This window comes from Schistocerca gregaria, chromosome 3, assembly GCF_023897955.1.
Source record: "Schistocerca gregaria isolate iqSchGreg1 chromosome 3, iqSchGreg1.2, whole genome shotgun sequence".
Lineage (NCBI taxonomy): Eukaryota > Metazoa > Arthropoda > Insecta > Orthoptera > Acrididae > Schistocerca > Schistocerca gregaria.
Window position 1 is genome coordinate 334,058,506 of NC_064922.1, and position 15,325 is coordinate 334,073,830.

The window sequence follows — 15,325 nt, forward strand, 5'->3', positions numbered from 1 at the left end:
CATACTTAGCAAATGAAAGATTTTGATAGAGAACAAACAATGTATGCACCGTAATAATATTCAAAAGGCATTATATATATATATATATATCAGTTCATGACATCCAGTCTCAGAAATTTAGTGTTTGTGATGGACACACGTCCAGATCATCCGCTCTCAAAACTCCGCCATCTCGCCCCCCACATCCACCACTGCTGGCGGCTTACCTCCAAATGCGCAACGCTACGTGCAAATTCCAACAATGCAAACCAGCCACAGACTGCACACAGCACAGTCAGTGATTTTCATATAGAGCGCTACGTGGTGTTACCAACATAAAAACCTAAACAGCCTACTTACATTGTGTCATTACCGATGATAAAAATTTAAATACTCTTTATGTAGAAATTGATATCAAGATGTGCGAAGATCCCTACTTCCCTATTTAAAATGAAATACATTTCATCCGACATTACGTATTTCCTTATTTTCGTATCAAATCGCGAACTTCTGCAAAAGACAGCAATCGGTTTCATGTCCAGAACTAGTAAATCGTAAGTTCTAAATATTGCAATTACTCCAAAAATAATAGCGGATTTTGAAGAGTGAAACTGCTTTTAATTCGTCTCTTATGTAGCTACGGTGCTACTCAGCGACTTCAGAAAGGTAGTTTAACATGACGACCCACCCTAAGACGCATTGTCAGAAAGTGTGTATGTTCCGGGTTTTCTGCATTGACTGTTGTGCGAAAGCGCAGATAGCATCTGAACTCTTACGGTAATAAGGATTTGCGAATAATTAGTTTAATGGAGGAGGTGCGCTGCAATGCTTTGTGCCATAAGCTAAAAATCTGAGTGGGGCAAGGGCCGTGACCGGATGGCCGAAGCGGTTAAGGCAACCACTCATGAGGAGATGTAAATTGTCAACGCTCACCATTGCTTTACCACAATGCCCCGTGTGGCTAGGCGTCACAATGTCCCACCCATCCTTTACCTTTCCTTCCCCTTCTTACAAGGAGTTTAATGGAGGAGGTGCGCTGCAATGCATTGTGCCATAAGCTAAAAATCTGAGTGGGGCAAGGGCCGTGACCGGATGGCCGAAGCGATAAGGCAACCACTCATGAGGAGCTGTAAATTGTCAACGCTCACCATTGCTTTACCACAATGCCCCGTGCGGCTAGGCATCACAACGTCCCACCCATCCTTTACCTTTCCTTCCCCTTCTTACAAGGAGTTTAATGGAGGAGGTGCGCTGCAATGCATTGTGCCATAAGCTGAAAATCTGAGTGGGGCAAGGGCCGTGACCGGATGGCCGAAGCGGTTAAGGCAACCACTCATGAGGAGCTGTAAATTGTCAACGCTCACCATTGCTTTACCACAATGCCCTGTGCGGCTATCCGTCACAATGTCCCACCCATCCTTTACCTTTCCTTCCCCTTCTTACATTTCGTGTTTACAAGCAGAGGGAGAGAGATAGAGAGAGAGGCTACAGGTGGTGACTGACCTGCGGCATGTAGCCGACGCGCCGTCCGGGCACTCCGCTGCCCTTGGAGCCGGGTCGCCCGCCCAGCACCCAGATCTCGCCCGTGTTGAGTCTCCGCCGGCCCACGATGCAGCTCAGCAGCGTCGTCTTGCCGCAGCCGCTGGCGCCCAGCAGGCCGTAGCTGCAACCACAAGACGCACCCTGTCATGGCACATGTCTCCCGACAGTGTTCAAATGGTTCAAATGGCTCTGAGCACTATGGGACTTAACATCTGAGGTCATCAGTCTCCTAGAACTTAGAACTACTTAAACCTAACTAACCTAAGGACATCACACACATCCATGCCCGAGGCAGGATTCGAAACTGCGATCGCAGCAGCAGCGCGGTCCCGAACTGAAGAGCCTAGAACCGCTCGGCCACAGCGGCCGGCTACCAACAGGGAGGGTCAAACCACAATCAGTGACCATTCTCCTTACCAGGAACACTATCACAGCTGAAGTGCATTATTCCAGATGACGTATACCCTAGAAATGAAAATCTCACGGAAAGACAAATAAGTAATTTGATTAATTTTCGCTCCTGAAGCTTTGTCACTTGCGTCTCTTTATACGGTCTGTAGTATCGATAGCTACGATGCCACGGCGTAGGTGCAAGTTCTTAAGTTGGCACTACGCCAGACACTGACGACAGCGCCCTCTAGCCGGCGCTGTGCAGCTCTACGAGCGCAGCTCCTAATTCAGTCCAGTTGATTTCGAGGAGACGACATAGCAACATTGTTTCTATTTCATAGTGGGTGAGCCACTACAGATTTTGCCTTTGTAACTTCTAGCCGCTGTTAGATTTTATTGGATGAACGGCTTCGCATCTACGTGCTCATCTGTACGCAAAGTTAGGTCAAAGAGTTATAACCTAATTGCAGTACCAAGTGGGTTCTATCTCACCTGCTCCTCCTAGCTTCCTACATACGGCCTACCCTTCAGTTTACAGGAGCACGTGCTCATCTGTACGCAAACTTAAGTAAAAGAGTTATAACCTAATTGCAGTACCAAGTGGGTTCTATCTCACCTACTCCTCCTAGCTTCCTACATACTGCCTACCCTTCAGTTTACAGGAGCAGACTCATGTGTCGCCTTCCAGGCGGGATACAAAACGTTCTAAATATGGGCTTAATGGTGAGAAAAAAACCTTTGTTCAAACAGCTAATGGGAGTGCAGTCGGGTAATGTCCTCGACAACAGCCGATATCTTTAAGACATAACGTCACATTCATTTTCAGTTGTTTTGTGCTTTAAAAATTATGAGGTTTTCATCTCTCGAAATACTGACAGTGATCGAAGTCATTACTCAGCTGCAAATCGTACATTATTTGAACATTCGATGAGGCACGAGAAACTCAAGTTTAAAAATCCTGTTTCTTAAAATATAGTAAGTTATAAGCTGGAGTCCTCGGACGGCCTGCATAGTTGCCAGGATTCTCTTCAAATCGTGATGTCACACAGCACTAATGATTATGCGCTTGTCTTGGTCACCAAAAAATTCTTGATTTTTAACTTCTCATGATGCGTTTCGGATTACCCCATCATCAGATTTTTAACATCGAGCCACAATAACTTAACACTCATCAGCATTCCGTTATACCACCAGTGGCCAAATTGTGTCATGAGAAGTTAAAAAACAGAGAAAGTTTTTGGCGACCAACACAAGTATATAATCATTAGTGCTAAAATGGCCGGAAATCCTGTCAAAGATGTCTAACGTGATGCAATGTGATGCAGCGTTGCCAGATTTCCTCCACCACATCTTCCTCCACGCCCCTGACTCACAATCCAAAAAGCCATCACTATGCCGCTTTGCTAGGGGCAAATTCAAACAAATCAAAGGTGGAGGGAGAGAATCTGTCAATTCTGCATCACGACATGAGCTTAAGGGAATTCTGACTACCATACAGGCTGTCCTAGGCCTCCCACTTGCGTCCTATTGTACAGAATGCCCTTTAGAGTTACGTCACTTTGAAGCAAAAGCACATGATTATTCTGTATTTTGGCATTAAAACCACAAAACAAAACGTGTAATGGACCGTGAAATAGTGTGTTCTCACGAGTACAATTAGATAAGTCATTAAGACGAGGCATGCACAAAAATGGCAAGTGAGAAATTGTCATCTCTACTGCAGGTGGCAAACACCTGTATGAACAGCAATATATACTATTAAGAAATAAAGGGGACCCACTGATGATGAAACGTCACTGAAACAACAACATTAGACTTGTTCAAGGCTGAAATCTTTTTCAGACGTGTAGTTCTAAACGAACAAGGACACGAAAAATGAGCCTTAAACAACAAGATGAATTTATTAATTTAACAGGAAAAGGAAACATCGTATTCATCACCTCAGCTATTGTTTAATATATTAATTGAAATATATATATATATATATATTGTACCGAAACTGCCAAAATGAAGCGGAAAGTAAATTATTAATTCCTAGGAATAGCATTCACTTAGACTGAAAAGAACGTAGCTGGTCATAAACAGCTTAGCATGATGTTATTTCTAATTTACTTAAAAGCAAATGAACATCATACACTCTTCCAAAGACCCAAAGTATGTTGCAGATAGTATGCCAACATACGTTTGCACTATCCCCAAACAGTGCGCCTCTGGAAACTGACGCCGAAGGCTATAGATCATTATCTTCCTGACAGTTTTTTTTTTTTTTTTTTTTTTTTTTGTATCACAGTGGCGTTATTAACATCATCACTAACAGACCTGAGCTTTTCATCTATCTTCCTCCACCATTCTTGCGGCTTACGTGCCCTCTTTCTAATAGCTTGATATTTTCTGTATTCCTTCTTCAAATGTGACCATATTAATCTCAATCAAAAATTCGCACGAAACTCAGTACTTCTGCTCTTCAACGCCGTCTACAAAAAAAAGTGTCACAGCTCCATAGAACACGACCCATGTGACTTAGAAAACTGGTTATATAGGCAAGACGGAAACGGACAATTTTGCAAATAAACAACGGAAGGGGAAATTTCACTCTGTAATCGATCTCCTGATACCTATAGGATAACACCGCTCCAAAAATTAAACAACTGATTTGACAGGAAATATCTTTCTTTTGGCCCTACAAGCTGAATATTGATCTGAGATGCTAGTATCTCAGTTTAGAAATACGATCTTTAGTGGTTGGTATCAACAACGAAACAACCGCTTACAGCCGCTAATTTTCATATTTGCTGTATTACAGTAGTGAATTGAAACAGCTAATTTGACTACTGGTTTTCCAAAATTGTGATTCTGCAAAAGGTGTCATAATAAAAATCGTTATCACGTGATCTTCATTTTTCCAAAACCGTTTTGTGTTTCGAATTTGTTCGTGCGGATCAAAACAAAAATAAATGAAATAAAAAGCAGCCATTCACTATTTCATCATTTGTCTGCAAAGTGGTATTCACATTTTTGAATGGAATTTTTTGAGCATTACCTAGGACTATCCTCTGTTCTGTTCCTCTACAAAAATTCTGTCTGTCCTTATGGTTTATGATCGATAAACACTCAGAGAGATTCCACACATGATAAGATATTCAATAATGCGCATACTTTGATAAAGAGTTCGCTGTGTTCTGATGTAACACAGTGTTGCAAATGCGATTCAGAATTATCTTTTACGCATACACGTCAGGACTTGCCGTTGCTCGCCAGTCTTTCAGCAGAGTACTATCCCTCTGCTTTCCCACCTCAAGCAGTTATTTCTCTTTGATGGAAACACTTCCAAGACACAGCTGAACACTTTCAGTGGGACAAATTGAACTTGTAGAATAATGAGTAGGTTACTAACGCCTCGAAGTCTAATAATATTCCTAACGGAGTGAGGCTGTCTGTCAGATTTCCATTGTGACAGTGTTTGCTTTGTTACTTTCTAGTTAATTACCACTTTCTACCGGTTTCTTGTAATGCATAGTGCTTACGAGATCACGGCATCGTTACTGCTTGGCATGAATGCGCCTTTGGAACGGAAGCGGCTTAATCTAACAACGAAGCAAGTGATCCAGGTGAGGCGTCTAATCGAAGTATCGCATAGTATACAGTGTTAAAGATCTTGGATTTTTCTCTATGTTACAAACTGGGAACATTAAAAGAGTGCCTGTAGTTTTGCTTGATAAGTTTAACGTTTCAGTCAAACTCAGTGGTCAAATATACTCGTATGTGGATAAATTTGTCGTGGACGAAAATCTAAGCTCAGTCCCTTCCAGATACGTATTTGACGCTCTAAACTAAAATCTTTGTAGGCCTCCTCTGAGTTCAATTAATTACCTTTCATGGTATTAAACGCCGAATCAGTCAGGAGTGAGAAGTGAAGGAGGGCACAGAGAAATAAGCGCCAACGGAAAAGTGTAATAATCATGAGGAAATTATCTTTTTTTCAGAAATTATCCTACAGCAAATAAAAATCTGAGAGAACTGTGATTGAAAACGCCATACCTAGAGGGATGCATCGATAAGAAAAATGCTCTCCTCATCCATATGGCGTTCGAAGGTCTCTTATCCGCATCTGTAACCGCCAGTCTCTTATCCCTATTCATATCCATGGATATTAAAGCACTGTAAACCTCCTAAGCCCGTTCGATACGCCGGTACTCCGATGTGGGCTCGCGCCTGGCCGGAATTTTTGTCTGTTGAAGTCGGGCCTTGTCATATAGGCTATTAGGGGCATAAGTGCAGATAGTTCTAATGATGACTAAGAACAGCGTACTGAACAAAGATACATTAGAATTTACTTCCTTTGCAGACTAACAATTATAGATGTTCCGAGTAGTACGTTTTTAGTTTGGCAATTGAGGTTTATTTTCCCCTGGGCAGCAGATCGGGTGTTAAACTATGGACACGTCTACACAAAACGGGTGATCTATATTGAGAGGCGTAGTGTACTCCATGGTGCAGATACGATCATGCAGAAAACATTAGGTTGAAAATTAAATGATGTTTTGGCGGGAAGACTGTTAAGATTCAGAGAAAAAACAACTAATACATTTTAGTGGATACATATTAATGTACCAATTATTAAAATATCTGTATGTAAAATACTGTATATATTCCATAACTAAAAGCATAATGGCCAATCACGACCACATTTTCATACAAAATAGCCTGCCATTTTCTCGATTCATTCCCTAAGTCAGTTCTCTCGAAAAAGTTTCATGCAGAAGATTATCGGTTTCCTTTAAATTTATCGAAAAGGTAGATGAATGAAATAGGATTTTCTTAGAACTCAGCATCGTTCTTCGCTGCAGCATAATAACTATCTCCACATACAACATCTGAAAGAGAAAAATAAAAATCTCCACTAACAAGGCAGATGTTTTTGTTTTATGGCGCTGCACCTTGATAGTCGAGAAAACTTCAACTTTTCTAGTAGTGTTAAACTAATTATACTATTTCGTCCGTCCTCAAACTTTTGTTTTAACGTTTTTGAATTCCCATTTTTGTGTCTGCGGTGAGAACAGAGTTTTCTGTATGCAAAATAACTCCTTTCCATCCAAAAAGTAGCCAAATTTCTGTGAAACCGTCAATTCTCATTTGGGCTTCCGTATTACCTTATAGTCATCTTGTTTCATCTTAAACGTAGATATGCCGATGTTGTCGCTGTTATTAACATATTATTAACACACTCCCAGTAGTCGTAACTCCGATGCCTTCTCTAGCTGTTTACCAAACTCGTACTTCGCAGGTAGTAAGCGGACAGGGATGTCTCCAGGTCACACTTCATGAACTGCGCGAAAATAGCGGCCTCCCGAACAAGTCATTCTCCGTTTTGTTTTCTGAGTCATTAGTCTTCTCGCTGATTACATGCGAATTCCAATCCTGTGCCAACCTCTTCCTCCCAGAGTAACACTTTCACCCTCAGTTATTTGTTGGATGTGTTCCAATCTGTGTAAGTCTCTATAGTTTTTACCCCCTGTAACTCTTTCAAGTAACATGAAAGTTATTTCTTGATGTCACAACAAACGTCCTGCCATCCTGTCCCATCCTCTTCTCAGTGTTTTCCACATTTTCCTCTTCTCGCCGATTCTGAGGATAACCTCCACAATCCGTAGCCATACATCAACACGATATCGACCTTTTCCGCAATTGGTAAACGGTCTATTTTAACACTGGTAATGTATCACGAAGCAAATACCGTCCGCACTGGCGGAATGTTACGTGATACCACGTACTTATACGTTTGTGACTATTACAGCGCCACCTATCACAAGGCGATAAAAGTTGCCCAACTAAAACATTCATGTTTCTTTACGTACTACACGAATAAGTAATAAAAATGGGGGTTCCTATTTAAAAGAACGCAGTTGATATCCGTTTTACCTAAGGCAGCGCCATCTAGCGGGCCAACGATAGCGCCATCTGGTTTCCCTCTTCAAGCTAGACAAGTTTCGTTCTTTGTAGTTTTTTCGTTTGACTCTTATTTCGTGAGATATTTGGCCCGGTCACGATCAATGGACCACCCTGTATAGTGCTGTGCACCAAACGTACATCCTCAGAAATCTGTTCCTCAAATTAAGGCCAGTGTTCGTTGCTAGTAACGTTCCTTTACCCAGGACTGCCCTCTTTACTTGTGCTAGCCAGGTTCTGATGTCCTTACTTCAGACGCAAGAGACTATGTCATTAGGCGCAGGTAAAGCAATAAGGAAGGCAACAGACTTCCGGAGAACCTGGACCTATCAAAAATTCCAAGAACGCCTTCATACTGCCAGTCTTCAGATACCCCTTACAACAGACGTGTACCGCAGCTTTAAACGATCTCTACCATCGATAAGATGTTATGTAAATAGACGAAAATCGTAATACTGACATCACTAAATAATTACTACTGTAGATAATCGCAGATGCATCTGTTGATATCCACGTCTACATCTACATCTACGTGATTACTCTGCTATTCACAATAAAGTGCCTGGGGCAGAGGGTTCAAGCTGTCTCTCTACCGTTCTGCTCTCGAACGGCACGCTGGAAAAACGAGCACTTACATTTTTCTGTGCGAGCCCTGATTTCTCTTATTTTATCGTGATGATCATAGGGAGATATTTGTCCCTATGTAGGTGGGTGGCAACAGAATGTTTTCGCGATCGGAGGAGAAAATCGATGATTGAAATTTCATGAGAAAATCCCGTCGCAACGAAAAACGCCTTTGTTTTAATGATTGCCACTCCAATTCACGTATCATGTCTGTGGCACTATCTCCCCTACTTCACGATAATACAAAACGAGCTGCCCTTCTTTGTACTTTTTCGCTGTCATCCGTCAGTCGCACCTGATGCGGATCCCACACCGCACAGCAATACTCCAGAATAGGGCGGACAAGCGCGGTGTAAGCAGTCTCTTTAGTAGACCTGATGCACCTTCTAAGTGTTCTGCCAATGAATAGCAGTCTTTAGTTTGCTCTACCCACTATATTACCTACGTGATCGTTCCAGTTTAGGTTACTTGTAATTGCAACCCCTAAGTATTTAGCTGAATTTACAGACCGGCTTTTATCTGGTGATAATCTACTACTAAGAATATCCGTTAATACCTGCATCTGCGCAGATCCCTTAGCTATAGTGGTTGTTTCCATGCAAGGGGAACACAACATTGCGGAAATATTCCGTATAATTTTAGTCATTTATGCAAATTAGTGTACAAGTGGGAAGTTACCGCACGCAAAGGGCGGCCTTCGTCACAGCAGGTATTTGCTCCGTCAAGGACTTTTCTTCCGACTGTTGCTGCACGGACCATTCGGGCGGCTTCGTGCCTGAGTCTGTGGAGACGTGGAAACTGTCCCGGACCCAGCGCGAAGAGCGCCTCGTACGCCAGGAACCGGTTCGGGGCAACGTAATAAACGCCTGCCATTATACGCGCCGTCGCAGAGGAGATAAAATGCTTTTTCCTTTTTCACCGTTGCACAGGCAGGTTCGTAGTTACCACCCGCCCAGCGCTGGTTTAATTTGTCCCTCGGACGCAGCTGCGTGTAGTTAGCGCGACACTTCGTTGCTGCCTGTGTTCCTCTCCTCCATACAGAGGAGAAAGACAACGTTGGACGAGACGCAGAGGACGTTTTCGCAAGATTATTACCGGATCCAATAACAACACTTAACACTTTGAATTACTGCTGTACCAAAGGAGAAACGAAGACCAACGCAGTACCTTGCAATTTGGCGAAAATGATAAATGTCATAATTCTAGTAGATCCACAACGTGATAGCGTTATACCGACCGAGGTGGCCGAGCGGTTCTAGGCGCTACAGTCTGGAACCGCGTGACCACTACGGTCGCAGGTTCGAATCCTGACTCGGGCATGAATGTGTATTATGTCCTTAGTTAGGTTGAAGTAATTCTAAGTTTTAGTGGACTGATGACCTCAGTAGTTTCGTGCTCGTAGCCATTTGAACCATTTTTTTGACTGATGACCTCAGTAGTTTCGTGCTCAGAGCCATTTGATAGCGTCGTAATGAGCAGAAAAATACAGTATGTCTCAAAACGATTCATCAGCATTCACAAATCTATGCGTTGTGACGCATTACCCATCGACTTTTGTCTCGGGTCTTCGACCGCAGTTTGAATAACGATTTCTTTTCTGACGTTTCGCCAGCACGATAGGCTGCCATCTGTAGTATAAATATTAGTAAATGGAAAAAAAATCACCCAGCCTCATTTGAAGGTTACCTATCTAACGGCTTCCAGGGGCAAAAAATTTGTTCATTTGATAACTGAGCAAATTTAGAAATTTAATTGGAAGGAGAATCAGCATTGGTCGTATTTTTTTGTTTTATTATCCGCAAAATCGATTTTCGGTCACTTAGTGACCCCCCTCAGCGCTGTAATATACAATTAAAATTGGTATACATGAGTTTATGTGGTTGCTCTATGCTTGTTGATACCAGTGCATACCAATTTTAATTGCATATTACAGCACTGAGGATGGTCACTAAGTGACCGAAAATAGATTCTGCGGATAGTAAAACAAACAAAAAATACGACCAATTCTGATTCTCCTTTCAATTATATCCATTATCTGGTTGTGGTGCACAGAACACTCCATGGAGTCGCCAATCATTAGAAATTTAAAGTGCTGACTTAATCTGCTAATTAAGAGGTACAGTCTTAAGTTGAAGGTTTAACGCAGTAAGTCACATATTAATGTTAGAGCCGGCCGCGGTGGTCTCGCGGTTCTAGGCGCGCAGTCCCGAACCGTGCGACTGCTACGGTCGCAGGTTCGAATCCTGCCTCGGGAATGGATGTGTGTGATGTCCTTAGGTTAGTTAGGTTTAAGTAGTTCTAAGTTCTAATGGACTAATGACCACAGCAGTTGAGTCCCATAGTGCTCAGAGCCATTTTTTTTTTAATGTTAGAAGCAGTGTTCAGGCAGCATAACGCAACGGCGCTGAGATTACCCGGATTGTATTCGTCCCGTATTTCAGAAGGAGAGCACTTTAAGACTTCCCACAAACTTTATGGTAATTTAAAATGTTTTGGAAATAATTTTTCCCACTGTTCTCCCCTCTTCCCCCCTCCCCGCTCCCTCCACCCACCCCAAACCCCATAAAATTATGAAAGGAAGAAAGTTTATCTGTTCAAATCAAATGTTTCAAATGGCTCTGAGCATAATGCGACTTAACTGCTGAGGTAATCAGTCCCCTAGAACTTAGAACTACTTAAACCTAACTAACCTAAGGACGTCACACACACCCATGCCCGAGGCAGGATTCTAACCTGCGACCGTCTCGGTCGCGTGGTTCCAGACTGAAGCGCCTAGAACCGCTCGGCCACAATGGCCGGCAAAGTTTATCTGTAACATTTTCACTGTTTGTGCAGTAACACTTATGCATCAGACTTAACGTTTGAATTTATTGCTTCCTTGTTACTGATTCTATTCGCAATACATTTTGCAGACGGTATCCACACATACCGAAGGTTGAATGGAGATCAACTAGAAGGAGACTGAGAAGAAAGCTACGAAATCGGTGGAGAGACGATGTGGAGGATGGCGAAGAACCGCGCTGGGGAGACGGCAGATTGGAGGGAATTTGTTGAAGAAGCTGAAACCCAAGCGTGTTGTAACTTCTTGAGAAGAAGAAAAAGAGGAAGATCCACAGATAGCACAGAATGTAAATGCAAAATTATCACTGTACGGCTCATTATTCACGAGATACGACGTCATAAGCTTGAAAATGTAGCTCTTCTAAAAAATGCTGATTTCCTTAGCTACACTCATGCAGTGGTTGACATTTTATACATCGCACTTTTTGCAGGTAATCTGATGATGCACTATGAGAGGGAAACGCGTTATTAATAAAAGTTGCATCAGTGACTGTCTTTTATTCGGGACATGGAAGCACTGTTGCTACATCAGCACAAAGCAGGATGTGCACTGAGATAGCAGTTTCAGACTTAGACAAAGCACATGTATCTGAAACTTCATAGCCTCTGGTGAACTAGTCAGCATTAGGAGACTGTATTGGTACTTTAATTACGTAACCATTACAGCACCTCGCCTCAACCTCTCGATACCATCAATACTGTGTTTCTGTAAAGTAGTTAACATATTTCTGAGACAACATTCAGATTTGATTTCATTAATGTAGAAGTACTTTGATACATCGATATGTTTATACTGCAATGATATTATTCTTACGTGTATTCTTTCTATTGTCACTATGATCTTTGTCGTACTTGTAACTCTGATTTTTGGGCGCGTAAGCGGTTATTAGAGAGTCAAGTCTTGGTCGTCATGTTGAAAAGACGGAAATTGTAGTCAGTTTATGTAATGTGAACTTTAACAGTGAGGAAGATATTTTCAAGTATGTTTTATATTGTGAAGTGATGTTTTGTGTGTTACGTGATATTGCAACAAAAGTAATAAAAAGACGTGTAACTTAAATTCGGAGTGCTGATTACTTTTTTACATCACCATTGTGCTAACTTGTAAAAGTTTAACCTTCAAGAATGGTTTATGAAACACATCTATAAAACTTTTGAATATCGCAGAATGACACCTAGGCCTCTTCGCATCCGAGCTTGGAATCATCACCTCTTAGATTTTCGACGATTGAGCCATGAGTTCACAACGAGATCAGCGAGGGAAACACGAAAAGATGAGTGCCTAGTTTATCCATTATTCCATGAAACGACTTTATTAACTTTGCTCTAATTACACGTGCCACATAATATAATGTTGTTGTTGCCCGAAAATGCAATACTTACTAGCGTGAGCGACACTACAATCATAATTTAATATTTGACCTTTGTTGTGGTAGGGTTGTTAGAAGTCGAAACATTAAGCAAAGAAATTAGCCTTGAACCACGGCCAAATGATCATTAAAAAATAATGACCAAGGCCGCAATAGCGGCCGTGAAAGTCGGCATTTTAATACTCTTTCGTCTATTGGACTCGTGATGTCAGTTTCCGACCATAACAAATCTAAAATTGGCACTATCCAGCACAGATACATTACTGTGAGTCACGGGATGAACGAGACGTCTAGGGAAATACTCGCCTTACTCGTAAACTCGTGGGCACTTCCTAGAGGAGCGGTAAACACAGGACGTAAATACGAGGCGATGACGCGGCTAAGTGGGCGAGTTGCGTGGAAGCCGGGAGCTGCCTCGTGTACTTTTTCTTCTTCATTGGCGGCTGGAATGGAGATCGAGGCCGGACGGTGGAAAACTCCATGACCCCGGCGCAGCGGGCTCTCCGCAGAACAGGTTGCGGGTCGCGGAAATCCCGACAGTCTCCCAACATGCGGGGCAACATTCCGTGTCGGCTTTCCTGGAGGTGCGCAACAGACGGTCTCCACCACACCGATCTCCGACTTTGCCGCTATACACTCTTCTGTTCGCTGCCGTTAGTTTTCTCCAAATACAGAACGAACTTTGCTGCCTACAGCGTCAAAGCTCTAACCCATTAATCACAACACATTCCTGGGCAGAAACTTTACTCCAGTACGGTGTGCGGACATTTGCCACGGTTTTACCTGCTCCGAAGGGTTGGGTCCCTTGTCTCCTCCTCCCCCTCACTCGCCGCCCGACCCGCAGTAAAGGTACTTACTGAGCCTTTCCGCTGGTTTTCTTAACAAAGGACCAGAATCTCTATGGATTTTTCGCCACATTTCTAGAGATAGTTTCGTTGTGGAAACTGTTAAATGCATCTCGCATTGGAATCCGCAACAAATTTCGAGCCACAGTAAAACTTTGCCAATCTTGGAGATTTTGAGCTCGTCTAAATTATACGTGCCTTTTTCGGTGCTCCTGCATCAGCTTTCTGTCGTGTTTTGTGAACCATGTGGGATCAGTTCCGTCTGATATTAATTTATTTGGTATGAATCTCTCCAGTGCTGTTGATACTATTTCTTCGAACTTAAGCCACATATGGTCTTCACTTGCATAGTTTGAAAGGATTGGAGACTGTCTCTTAGAAAGACGTCAACAGAATTTTTTTATAAATATATACATTTCGCGTTTAGTTTTGGTGAATTTCTTTGTTACAGAATTGAGCCTCGCTACGGCTGTGTGTTCACTAATCCCTGTACACGTCGTGATGCTCAGGATTATTTGCGCTAAGTGGTCAGGTGTGTTTTCGTAACCATTTACAATTTGAATGGCCTCGTGAACTAATTGTTCAAAATAATTTCATCAAAAGTATTTAGAACAATTATGGAAGTTGTTTTCTATCTACAGTAGGGTTTGAAAATGTATTTTTGTCAACATACGGAAGATAGACTGAAGTCACTGCCAACTATAATTGTATGAGTAGAGTACCGATTTGCGATGAGACTCGAGTTTTCTTTGAAATGTTCAACATCCGTTTCATCTGAGACCGGGGGTCGGTAAAAGAAGCAAGTTATTAATTTACTCTGTTTGTCGAATATAACCTCTGTCCATACTAAGTCACAGGAACTACCTGCTTCAATGTCGCTTGTGAGCTGGAACACACATTACATTATTTTGTGCTTCTTGTTTCTGTTGTGGACATCATTACAATTACGCCTTTTCCCTCCAAAACCTAGGATGCTTTTTCTGTGATCCTGTTAATACCAGAGCTAAACAATGTAGAACAACAACGTACGTTACAAGCATAGCATTCTTTATTACTTCATTTCCTTATTTCTAACATTTTAAAATTGTACGTCGACTTTATATGACATAAATCATAAACATCATAAATGTTCTTATCTCTGTTTATGAACGTACTTCCAATCATTTTTTGAACATTGTCCCGCTACAATTTATTAACTAATGTTTCGCCGGAAAGAATATCGGATTTTAGAGAGTAAATTAATATGGAGTATGTCGTTCTTCTTTTCAAACATTCACATACCCATTTCTTCTTTCCTTATTGTCTTCTGGGCATGCAGTTGTAGTAATTAAAGCAGGCACAAACGCAGCGATCAAAAATAAATGATTAGCGTACATTCGCATTCTCTTTGCAGCATTCCTTTCTTGTTGCTCCCATGGCGATGGACTCTTTCTATCGCAATCAGTAAGCGTGAAAGGAAGCTACCGTACAGACAGAGGGATCTATATTTATACTTGGCAGAACTAATTACATACTGACATAATCGTCGGAATTGCTTTCGTTTCCCAAAAGATATAAATATTTAGAGTTCGGAAAAGAAGCTCTGTATTTCGCCAAGATGTCGAAGAAGAAGGTGCCTTACTTACTAGTTGTATCGAGTAAGATGTGGAGAAGGCGGTTTGAAAGTGGACAGAAGTACGAGGAAGGGCGTCTCTTACCTGACGAATGGATCGCTACCTGGCGAAGGGGCAAGTGTGGCAATGTCCGGCGTGGCAAATGTCCGGCATTCCTCCAGTACACGCTTGAACT

The 15,325-nt window shown here is 42.1% G+C and overlaps 1 protein-coding gene across 1 annotated transcript in view; it reads right to left on the bottom strand.

Moving 5' to 3' along the window:
- Nucleotides 1-15,325, bottom strand: part of LOC126355981 (ABC transporter G family member 20) — a 382,869-nt gene that overhangs the window by 119,027 nt on the left and 248,517 nt on the right. Inside the window, exon 3 of the mRNA XM_050006596.1 lies at nucleotides 1,483-1,642. Coding sequence (XP_049862553.1) covers nucleotides 1,483-1,642 — 160 coding nt within the window. The remainder of the gene's footprint in view (nucleotides 1-1,482; nucleotides 1,643-15,325) is intronic.